General features: G+C 34.0%; 1 protein-coding gene across 12 annotated transcripts in view; it reads left to right on the forward strand.

Annotated features, from left to right (window-relative positions):
- The window catches only part of LOC126356052 (uncharacterized), a 268,209-nt gene extending 255,761 nt beyond the window's left edge, over positions 1–12,448 (forward strand). For all 12 annotated transcript variants that reach the window (XM_050006736.1, XM_050006746.1, XM_050006738.1 and 9 more), the window contains 3 exons: positions 130–345; positions 1,234–1,373; positions 9,656–12,448. In XM_050006736.1, the coding sequence (XP_049862693.1) occupies positions 130–345; positions 1,234–1,373; positions 9,656–9,742 (443 nt within the window). In that variant the 3' untranslated portion in view covers positions 9,743–12,448. The remainder of the gene's footprint in view (positions 1–129; positions 346–1,233; positions 1,374–9,655) is intronic.
- Positions 12,449–12,709: the final 261 nt, after the last annotated feature.

The raw sequence follows: 12,709 nt of genomic DNA on the forward strand, positions 1-12,709 counted from the left end.
GTATAAATTATTTTCTTTGCTGACCATCGGATTTGTATATGATCTTAGTGTATGGTAAACTGGTTTTATCATGTAACATAAAGTATCATAGAGTTGTAAAAACTGCATCATGCTTCCTTCATGTTTCAGCTGGTGTGATATGTACAGCCCCCGCTATGGGCGGATGGTATCGAGCACAAGTCGTCTCTGTAGAACCTGAAACTAATGTGTGTGAAGTAAAATTTGTTGATTATGGAGGTTATCTGTCATTGGAACATACAGCATTGAGACAAATTCGCTCAGATTTCATGACTCTACCATTCCAAGCATCAGAATGTTTCTTGGCTAACGTGATTCCCGCAGGAGGTAAGGCTTCCTAGTACTCATTAGTTCTAGTAAATGTTAAATTTCTAGGAACAAATACACAAAAACTGGCCTTGGGGCATGACCTTACTTGTTGGACCTAGTAAGCCATAATAGTGCGGAGAAGCGAAATTTGCACTTGTAACCAACGTGTTGTTATAGCTGTGTTGTGTTGTTTTATTTCTTTTTTTTAGAACATTGTCCGATTTTAGTATTTTTTTTCCTCATTCCACAAACAGGAAAATATGTGAAGTGGTAAATGGAATAAAAATGAATTGATGTCGGTAGGAAGACATATCTTCAGGTTTAATACTGAAACATTGAGTTATGAAAAGAGAAATTTATTCTAATAAAGTATGCCAGTTAATGCTTAACTGCTAATGATTTTGCAACCTTGCAAGAGCTGTGGGAACACAGTTTTGCAAATAAAAAATGTGCAGGTCCCTTGTGAGTGATTTCTTGTTTCAAAACGTGTTTGAGACAGTACAGACTTGGTGAGGATCATACAGCATAACACTGATTTTATTCTTCTGTTTTATTTCATTTGACATGTGATTTTTATGTATCATCAAATGACTTCAGTTGGTTGTATGTTTCTTTTTTCTACTTTAATGATAGTTTCTTTAAAAGTCAAAAAATTTTAAAAATTGGCAAATGTTTCAGTTTTTTTGTGGAATGTAATATTTTTAGATAATTTATGTATCTTGTATATGAAATGTGTAGCTTAACAACACAAGTTAGTATTTTCTGTACTGTATTCTCACTATTGTTCTTTGTATTGGAGATATAATCAGTTTGTTAATTAATTTGTTGCAGAGCTATAAGAAATTGTATAATAATTTTCAACTTAAGTTTAATAGCTTCAGGAGCAATAATAAAATTATCTTCCAGGTGAGGAAGCATCATGGAGTGCTGATGCCGCTGCAGTAATGGAGGAACTAACACATGGCCAAGTCCTTCAGGCACAAGTGTGTGACTACACAGAAGAAAACATACCTAATGTATTTCTCTACGCTGTCCATTGCAATCAGGTAAAACACTCTTTTAAACATAAAATCGAAACTAGATAATAGACTGTTGTAAGTGAAGAAGAAAAGTTAGAACTTTAATTGTGGTATAATACATTACTCTGTTAGTTACTTGAATAACCTGAAATACAGTTTGAAATTAACTTTTTTGGAAGAATTCTTAAGTAAACCACAAAGAAATATACAATTACTTTTAGAAATTTATTTCATTTCCTATAGTTACTTAAAGCAATCTCTGGATTGAAGACGACAACAACAACAACAACAACACAAAAGCATCTAAAAGTAGACAGCAATGGTGTTATGCATCTTATCTGAAATTAAATACTTTTAAAGTTAATTTTTTCTCTTGAAGTAAAATTGAATGTATGGATATGTAAAATCTTTGCCAAAACCATATTTTATTCAATATCTTTCACCTATTCCCCTCTGTATTGCAGGGCAGTAAAAGCAACAAGTATATTTTGAACCAAGTGTGGTTGGTAGTGTCAAATCACATAAGAGTTACAAACTATTCATTATTTGTTATTTTCCTTACTGATGATTATTATATAAAACAATTCTAAAGTATTGTTACCTTTGATCAGTAGGCTCACAGGTGTTTGTTGACAGATATATCGTGTAGTTCGAGAGGAAATATTTTGCAGTTGCAGAGAAAAGGACAACAAACACACCATATTAATACATGAAACATTATTATGAAAAGGATAGATCGATACTCACCATTTATAGGAGAAATTGAATCGCAAACGGGCACAACAAAAAGATTGATATACATTTGAGCTCTGAGGTTTATCTTGTAGTGAAATTTGAAGTCTACAGTTCATGTGAGTTAATTTTGCTGTAGATTATACTTGACAACCAAAATAAATTAATAATTGCCATTTTACTTTATTGACACTGGCTGAATTATCACTGAAAACGCCATAAAATAGTAAACATCTGGAATGGACGAGGTGGTTTATTAGGTTACACAGGGGCTTCAGTCTCAAACGTTGCAGGGCAAACATAAGAAAGGTTAGACCCAGCTACAATTGATATTGCTGTTGTAAATTGTCGCAACTGTGTTTGGAAAGAACCAGAACTCAAAGTGCTGATAAAAAGCACTGAAGCTGAAATTGTAAATATTGAAAACTGGCTGAAGACAGAGATAAGTTTAGACAAAATCTTCGCAAGGGACCTAACAGTGTTCAGAAAATATAGATTAAATACAGGTGGTGGTATTGTGTTTCGTGCTTTTAGTTGTAGTGTATCTTGTTGCGAAACTGAAGTACCATATTTATCTGATTATAAGACAAGTTTTTTTCCCAAATTTGTCATTTGAAAATTACAGGGTTGTCTTATATTCACAGATTATACTGTTATTTGAGGTCAGCATTTTTACATTGTTTAGTAGGGTACATAGGGGTACTCTTAAATTTTCAGGGGTTATCTTATAATTAGAAATAGATCATTGGCCATTGAGGTCACATGCAGATTTATTTTGAAGAATTTGGAAGGATGGGGCTCAGCAAATGATACTTGTGTTCCAACAGGCTTGAGATTTACCGATATGTTGAAGCGTTTGATACAGTATCAATATTGCTCGAACAGTCACATGACATTGACTTGTGCGGCATTAGTGGAAGAGATACTAGCCACTGCAAAAGTCTATTGCTCTGCTTACAATTCGACAATTTTGTCTCACTCAGGAGGAAATAGCATTAAATGCTATAATCTTACAAACTTTTGTTATGTTTGAACAGGTTTGCAGTAAATATTCTCATACATGTATGGCGACCATATACGAACATTAATGCTGCTTTTTAAATAAAGGTAACATCCAAAAACGGAAATATTATCCTTCAAAATCATTAGTTGAGGCCAATATTTTATCTCGTTATGAGAGACTGTAATGATTTAGTAAATGGATTGCAAATGTGAAATTAAGTCACTGTTCACGTATTAGAATATCCAGTAAAAAAGTAACTTACTGTTAACCAGCTTTAAAACATGGTGACATCAATTTAACAAGAATGAAAATTAATCCAGAATGAAATGTCTGTTGAAGGAAATAAATCATATTAAACTGATTGTAATTACTATTGCGAGAATAAATTATAGCTGGAAGACCTGTAGAAATAGTACCAACAGATGTCACTAGGTCGCAGAATGGCCAAAAGTTTGAGAATAGGACTTCATCGTAATTGTGAACTTTTATTTATGCATTAGTTAGTGTTGTTACATATGAGCAACACGCTAGAAGATAAACTTAAGCTCAGCTTTACAGAAGGGTTGGAAGGGGCATAGTGACACCAGCTTTGCTGAGAGCTACGATGATTGTTCAGTGGAGGGTAGTAGGGAGTGGGCAGCAGATTGTCATGTTGCCAAGCATGATAATCTCTACTGTGTACTGTGGCCTTTTACGAACATCTACCTTGTTTCAACTGCAGTTTGCCTGAATCCATTTGCAGTCGGAATCTAATGGACTTTAAAATTGGACAAATACTCAACAGAAGTATTCGTTTCTGCAGGAGTTGGTACAAGTCTATATAGGGGCCAGTGATGTACTTACATGTTCCTTGCTACAATATAGTCAATGCTCGCTGTGACGTATGAAGGAATGAAAGGGTGTGCGTCAGCTGGTTATACACAGCCAGTGAGAGAGCTGCGGGCAGGTTAATATGTTTGGAAGCGAGAGACTTGTAACATTCTTACATCAGGTTAGAAGACAAATCCGATATGTTTCTTGGGGGGGGGGGGAAATAAAACAGCTGTTTTCTCAGGCCTTAGCATAATGACAACCTCAGAAATAGCAGTATATTTGGAAGAAATGGCCAAATATTTTTGGGAGTGAAGATATAAATTTCATAGCTGGTGCTGCTGTGGTGGTGGTGTGAACTATCTTGTTTATTTTATTTCTCCTAGTATTATGAAAATGTAGACAATCAATAAATGATGTAAGTTTAGAATAGGTATAATGTTAACTTTTTGGCAGATACTTGATGTCAATAAAAAAGTTTGTGATTCTGAGCAGTCAGAAAATGTTGAAAATAAATTTTTCTCAAGGAGCCACTTAAAAATATCGTCTTGTATTTAGGGTCGTCTTATACGCAGGTAAATACAGCGGATAGTTCATGTGGGTTAGTGTGGGTAAGGTTATGCTTAACAACTGGAATAAATTAATAATTGATTTCTTTTACTAACCCCCAGACTCAAATGATACAGTTGCTGAACAATTCCAAGAAAATTTGAGTCTTATTTCAAATAGGTACCTCATTCATAATTACAGACAGTAGGCAATTTCAATGTACCCAGAGTTAATGTGGAAAGTTTTGTGTGTTGGTTTTTCCTTCTCACTTTTTGAGATAGGAACATTATAGAGTTCGAAAGTAGTTTGCTGAACCCCCTCCCAGGCACTTAAGTGTGAACTGAAGAGTAGACATGTAGATGTAGGGCCACAATACAAATACTGTGACATCATTCCTGCTACTTGCAGGATGCAAATAATGCTTACACTGAACAGTACTTTATCATTTAAAATACATACAGTAGTCTGTATTGTGCCCTTTATGTTCCATGGCCAAGTACATACTAGCAATACTGACCTGATACTGTTTGTTTCATAGGCCTCCCGGTAATGATCTTTAGTTCATAGATGAAATTAAGCTGCAAAAATCTTAGCGGATACCAGAAGCTTTCCACTCAATAATGTACACAAATCAACAATTTCAGTTTCACTGATTAACTCTTTTACTTGTCATTAGCAACCATAAGTTGATGACCAGTTAACCATATATAAAAGGAATAATTAGTGCATACATCAAGATAACCCCTCTGCTACCTAACCTTCACAGTGGTAAATGTTCGATTGAGGCACAAAACAATGTTCGTATTTATACAAAACTTTCACTGCTCTTATTACTGTCCTGTAGTAATTCATTAAAGATTACACTACGGTAGTTCAGTTAAATCAGATCACAATGAAAGTCATCGTGTCCAGCAGTCACTGATTCCGATGACAGTATCATTCCACAGTCCTTGTTGATTCATCACAGTTCAAGCAAACTGTTAACTAATTTGTATAATAGAAATTACTTGAAAGTTCTTCCCATACTAATGTTCTTGAGTTGTATGGTTGTCGATGTGCACAATTACGTATTCAGATGATGTATAATTCTGGAGAGCACATCCGAGACAGATTTTTCTTGTCTGCATTAAAACTGTGAAATGCCAATTTTGGGTGATGACTATAAACAGGTATATAAACAAACTCTTATTTTATCAGTTGTTTTGAAAATTGATTATGCTTGATTTTACCGTTTTGGATGAACTAAAAGAACTATGAGACTTTAGCTTATAGAAAATTTAGCTGTTCAGAAATTTAGAAGTTTTTTATGGCCACTATTATCCTTAAGCAATTTGAATCCTTGAAAGACAGGTTGTGCAGTATTTGTGTAGGCTGACTCCAGATACACATTGCAAAAATTGAAATTGCAGCTACAGAGGAAATACATGTTGCGGCTCGGAGGAGGAACACTCAGTATATAGATTAAAAGAAAGGGAATGGAAGCACAAGACAGTTAGCTGAATGTCAAGTAATTTCAATTCTAAAGACAAACGGGAAATAAAATACATTCTAATGGTCGTCAGTTAAGTTTGGTTGTTTCCTTCCTAGTCCAGATTCAAAGACTGAGAAGGTTCATTTAATCCTAAAAAAATTGCCCAGGTGCGGGTACGACTCGCACACTGAATGTTCCATACAAACTTAATTATGTATATGGACCGTTCATCCATCCTGGGAATTGAGAACCTCGGCAACTTTGCCTGTTGTCAACATTGATATTGGCAAGATATTGGTCCTGGAAATTCCAAGACTTTCAAGAATGTTTTAATTTTGAAGTCTGATAACAAATGACAAAAGAAATATTTCTGTGTAATATAATTACAAATAAACATTTTTCTTTCCTTTACTTTAAACATTCTTGCCAATTTCGGTATTCTAGGTCAGTGCAAAGTACCTTATAGGTTTGGTGAGTGAGTTACCAAGTGTCAAGATATGTGACATTAGTGGTCATTATCTTTTGATTGCATTGACTTAGAATCTTAAAGTTATTACACTGCTGAAGGACTATAGATCATAGTATGTGACACAAATTTCTCCATGCTGAGAAAATGGGTTTTTGACAGAAAGACAGTATGGTGCTATTAAAACATATTGAAATTGTTGTACCAAACCGTTAACACACACCACCTTATAATATGAAGACATACTGTTCTCTTCAGAGAAAATGTACACATGATTAATTAACACACCACACTACATAATTAAGAACTGTTGATACGAATGCATCTTCAGGTCTCTTGTGGTTTGTATTAAGTGCATGAAGCTCCACTTCCTTTGTAAATAATTTATTATTATTATTATTATTATTATTATTATTATTATTATTATTATTATTGCATGGCAGGTTTCAGAAGCTTAAAGCTCCACCATTATGTGCCTCTAAGTGTTGGTACAGCAATTGGGGTGTCGGCCTCAACAGCTGTCATACATATTACTGTACTTACAACTGAAGCAAATTTTTGTTCCATTAATTGCGGATGTTCACCTGATCAAATATTTTGCCTTCTGGTTTGTTTCGTTTGTAGGAATCATTAAGTAGATGAGATGCACACAATACCAAAATGTTATCTGCAATAAACCAATAGTAAAATATTGCCAATGTAACTATTACCAGTCAAACATTTGTGGCAGCATGTGTTTGATACAGATTTTGCATCCGTGGCATCTACTAGTCCATGAAAATGCTCCTCCATTGCAGATTGATACTACACTACAGACTGATTTTCTCAATGTAGATTGCTCCAGGAATTGAAATGTGTACGTAACAGTAACTGATAGATCAGTTCTAGTGTTGACTCGCAAATATAACAGACAACTAACAGCTTAATGATATGAATGTTTGTATAACCAAGGGTCTCGAACTTCCTGGGCTATAATAAACTTCATGGGGTGCTAACAACATTTGCATTTCCCACCTTGAACTTCCTCACTTTGTCTTTTCCTTGCAGTTCCTGGTTTATGGAGAGCGATCTAATATATCTTTGCATAGTTAGTTATTAGCGAAAGTGCACTGATTGTTTCTAAACAACATGAACAGTAGTGTTTCTCTTATAGTTTGTAAACCACTATGAACGGCAACACATTGTGTTGCTCACTGCCTTTTCCATGTTGATGGTATGTTGCTCTAAGTGGACACTCTGATAACAACAAAAGCTGAAACTAATTGTCTTACTAAGAAAATCTTGATGAACATAACAGCCTATGTGGGAACATGTCACTTTCATTCCTAAGGTGTTTTAACATACTAAAAATTCTGTCTGTGGTAATTAAATTTCTGTACAAGAAATACACGAGTCTAAACCTCAAAATATAGCTATGTAAAGCACACAAAATACTTGTTCCACATAGTGGAAGATGTTCTGTGTGCATACTTGCATCCATTTGCATAATGACACCCTTATGTAGTTGGCTTTCCGAAGTAAAACTTCCTTGTTGCTTCCTCTCAGCATGAGTTCAAAAGAATTCTCTTTTTGTTGTTGTTGTTGTTGTAAAACGTGTCTGTTTCCCAAATTTTTGCATCAAAACTAGGAATTTGAGTCTGAAGCTAAATTTACCTCAAGCTCAGGTATCTTAATTTTAATTAGCACCCTAAAGAACAGTCCATGATATATCCCTTGATCCATTGATCACAGTACTTTTCAGAAATTTACAGGTAGAACCTGTGGACCTGGCCTGCATTTTTGTAATTAAAAGCACATGTGACGGAAAAAGAAATTCTCACATCACACGTTTAAATATCATTTTCATTACAAACATTCCTTATAATTTATTATGTTTGTATTGACAATACGAGTTTTGAATGGCAAAGAAAATTATTTAATTGGAAACCAATGATTGTGATAAGTCAAATGACCTATTGCTGCAGTGTACAGATATCAGAGTCACTATATGTCTTTAACATACTCATAACAATTACAGTATGAGAAATGTTGCAGCTTTTGCTTACTTCATTTAGCTTCTGGCGAAGCATAGTAGTTGTGTTTAATATGTACCAAATGATCACATTTAAAGCATTTATCATTGCTAAAAAAATTTTGAATTGTTTTCTAGAAACTACTATTTACTGTTTTTTAATGTGATCTGAGCATTGTCTCACTATTTCCTTAAACATTTGACTTCTCTGTCCCAAATACTGATATTTGCTCTTTCTTCGAAAGTAGTTGCATTTGATGACACCTTTCATCATATGACAACAGACTCAGAAAGTATAGTAAGTTATATTGTTTTCCGTCCTTCCTCACATGCCTGTTCCAAATTTTTGTTTGCTTCCAACAACATATCTACGACCTTTATCATGAAAATCAGTTGTGTGATTTCACAGTTAGACTTTGCATAAACAAACTAACCTCCATAGATTTTTATTTACATATTATTGTACTTTTATCAGGTTCCACAAAAAACCACAAATTTCATTTTTGTGTACTGTACACGCAACTTTTTTCATCTGTTGTTCAAAACCAACATGAGGTTCGACCCACTTATCACTTGTAGATCACGCACAACCAATGATGTTTTCACAGTGTGTTGCAGATATTGACCAGTAATGTTTGTTCTGTAACTTCCTCTGCAAGTACGTTCACTTATTCTGTCATACAGAAGTTGTATGCAATTCTGTATCTTGCAACACATTCCTTATGACAAATTTCGAAAACAGTTCTCAGTTCTGTACAGATCAATTTTCTTGTAAAATGAGAATGACTTTTCACAATATCCCACATGAATTCATTTCCCAGATACATTGTCAGGTGTCTTCAGTTTTTACAAAATATGTCATTCACTGTGTACATCTTTGTTCGAGATACAGTTCAAAATACACTGCGACTGCTGCGTAAAACAACAAATGATGGTTTTGACTGCACAGTTGCCAATATTACAGTTGAACAAACTAATCATGGATTGCAATATACATTGTATGTTTTAAACATATGCACAGATTTACATATACCAAAAGCCAAGAAATTGGCTTATTGGTTTTTTAGCCTCTTTAGCTTCCATATTGTGGATGTAGCTATTACTTTAATAAGGCTGTCTGCATGCAGACTCAGTACAAATAATCTCCTTTACAATAGTGCCTTCAATTACTGAGTAAGTGTTGCTGGTGTCACTTTATATCTAGAATTTCTTCACATTTCCTTATTTTCTGAAGCAGAAGTTTATAATACTCTTCCTTTCCTAACAGGTGGTGCTTGTCAACCAAGAGCTTGTTTTAAGGGGCCTTGCTGAGTGGTGGAAACCTGAGGACGTTAATGATGTGTCATGTGTGTAAGAAGAGTACCAGTTTTGGAAAGTTCCTGTGGCATTTTAACAAGTCTTCCTGTCTGCAAAGACAAGAGTATGGAGGGAGAGTTTAATTCGTTAATATCAGAAGGTGCTTTGCACGTACTGCAAACAATTGAACCATGATTGCTTTTGTAATTACATGCAGTAGGAATTCTTGTTTTATTTTGTACTTCTGATTGAGAGTGTAAATTATTATTTTCAATTTGAGTGTTAATGTTTCTATCTATAAGTTAATTTCATGAAGCTATACCTTAATGTTTTGCTGTGAATAAAAATTAAATCTTTGAAAATAGTGTTTGAGGTGGATGTAATTTTAGATATCATTGGATTAGAAATAAAATGTAATCTGTTAAAAGCCATTATTAATGTATAAAGAATCATGTGATATTCATTTCCTGTTACGTATATACAATTTGCTTTAATATTTGTAGATATTGTTGTATATGTTGTTTGGCGTACACTAGTTTGAAGTAGCAATCACATTTAAACAGAAAAGTGTGTCAGAGGATAAAAGTTATGTTGCAACAAATAAAAATAATCCAATATTCATTTTGAATGGTGGGAACGTCTCCCAAATGACTGTAATCATCGTTTGTATACATTTCTGATGTGTGGTGTGTTATTTTTAATCTGATAAACTTGCCTGATTGCTTTGTAATACAGAAGCTTCTTGTAAAGAAAATTGTAAATAATAAGGGAAGAAATTTACTGTGTTGTGGTATCTTTACAACAGACTGAATTTTATGCAGGAGTGATCAGATTCCATTGAAAAATGTAATCAGATATTTTATTGCTTTGAATGTTTTTAATGGATTACTATTGCTGGGATTGCATATTTCTGTACAGAGAGCAGCTCTAATGAAGTTGTTAAAGCGATCATAAATATTATTTTTGGTAAAAAACAAAAGAAAAATCTTGAGTGAGATGTAGTTCTGTAAACTTGGAGTTTCCTACAGTTGAGTTAGTGTCATTTTGTTAGTGTTTGTAAATTTGTGAAATCTGTTGCCAATGTGGAGCTTTGTTTTGTGCTATGAATTGCAATATATGTTAAAGAAGTGGGTACATGTTACTTATTCAGGTACCTGGATATGCAGCCACATAATTATTATCAAAATACAGTTAAAGATTTATTCAGAACCATAATGTGAATGTAGGGAGAGTGACTTCATGTGGATGTCAGCATTTAAAATATGAACATGTTAAATATTTACAGTTATTTGCTCAGTGTATCACACTTCCGGATAACTTTCCAAAGTTGCCTTACATTAATTAGCAGTCATGTAATGAGTTTGCACAATAGAAATGATTGTATGTCACATGTAATCTGACTCATGACAGAGCATCCATTTATCATTAACAAAATGGAAAGAGATTAATCATAATTTCAAATCATGCAGAGTTCCAGTTTTTATGTTTACATGCTTTGGCTTCCCATCTTTCGGGGTAAATCTCCACAGAAATAAAAAAAGGAGTCTCACTTTTGGTCCATGTGTTTTTTCGCTTTTTCATATTTTAAATACTGTAGTAGCTCATCATGCCCACAATTTAATTTTTCAGTTTTCTCATTATTTCAAAATCTTACAAACTGTAGAAATTATGATGGCGATAATTTTCTTTCGATGTATCCTTATTTTAGTTCTATTATAAACAAGTGAACATTGACATAGAATGAACAAAGGAGAAAATAACATTTGTCTGCATGCATAGTTTAAATTCCGCAGAATTATTTTTAATGGTCAGCATTCATTAATGTCCTCAATAAATTCTCATGCGTCCATATGAAGGAAGGTTGTGAAACAGATGCATTGGTTTAATTTTGAGTCAGTTTCCCTACATTTTCTTTAAATTTGCTTTGTAGGCAAAAGCAAGTGCAAGAATTGTTCCTATATAGTAGAGAAGTGTGATTTATTGAGATGGAACTTTATGTATATTGCTACATTGACCTCAGTATTGGCTGTATCTGTGGGTTATTTCAAAAAGTATGGAGTCCTTTAATTTTCTACACTATTATTGTTTACCACTCCTGTTACATTACTGAAATGAAATGGAATAGTATACATTGTTTATTTTTTAGGACAGCGAATTCTCTCTCTCTCTCTCTCTCTCTCTCTCTCTCTCTCTCTCTCTCTCTCCCTCTCCCTCTCCCTCTCCCTCTCTCTCCCTCTCTCTAAGTTGTTTTATAAAAATAATTTCTAAAATTTAAAGTCCATTATATCATCATGTAACTTCATATTTGTGGTACTGTATTTATCACTGAAGTTCTGAATAACAAATAGTTTGTTCATTGCTTTCTGTGTTGTGATTGCAAGTGCAGGTTTTCTGATTTTCTTCTTTATTTCTTTTTTCCTATTTTATATAGTAATTAAATTAATTTCAGTATTAGTCTACAAATTTCCATGATTTTTCAGTGTTCTTTTTCCTGTGTTCAATTTGGTCATTTCTGAATGACTAAGAAAATGGAAAAATTTGCTTTTATAAATACAGTGTACTGCAGGAATGCAAGTAAAGAGAAAAGTTTTGGTTTTCCTTTAATCATGAATCATTTAATTGAAGACCAGTGTTCCATGTTGTTATAAAATTATGTTACTCCCATTTTATGTTAAGTTCTCAATATTGTAGCAAGGCAACAGACATGAGTGCACAGAAAAACATTTCCATTTACAAATAAAATATAATTTATTGTTTTAACTAACTGGTGAGTGATTTATTAATACATTTCCCATTGCCACTGCTCTTTCCCTCCCTCCCTCCCTCCCTCCTCGCCCTCCCCCCTCTCCCCCCCCCCCCCCCCCCCTCCCTCCTCAACTCAACTCAGCTCAACTCATCTCATCTCATCACTGCTGCCTTACATTTTGTTTTCATCTACCTTTGAAAAAAATACTACAAGTGTAGTAGTTTTACTTTACTATCTCCTGGTCATTTGCGCGTCATATACCATTTACATTTTACTTCA

The sequence above is a fragment of the Schistocerca gregaria genome, chromosome 3 (genome assembly GCF_023897955.1).
Source record: "Schistocerca gregaria isolate iqSchGreg1 chromosome 3, iqSchGreg1.2, whole genome shotgun sequence".
Classification (NCBI taxonomy): Eukaryota; Metazoa; Arthropoda; class Insecta; order Orthoptera; family Acrididae; genus Schistocerca; species Schistocerca gregaria.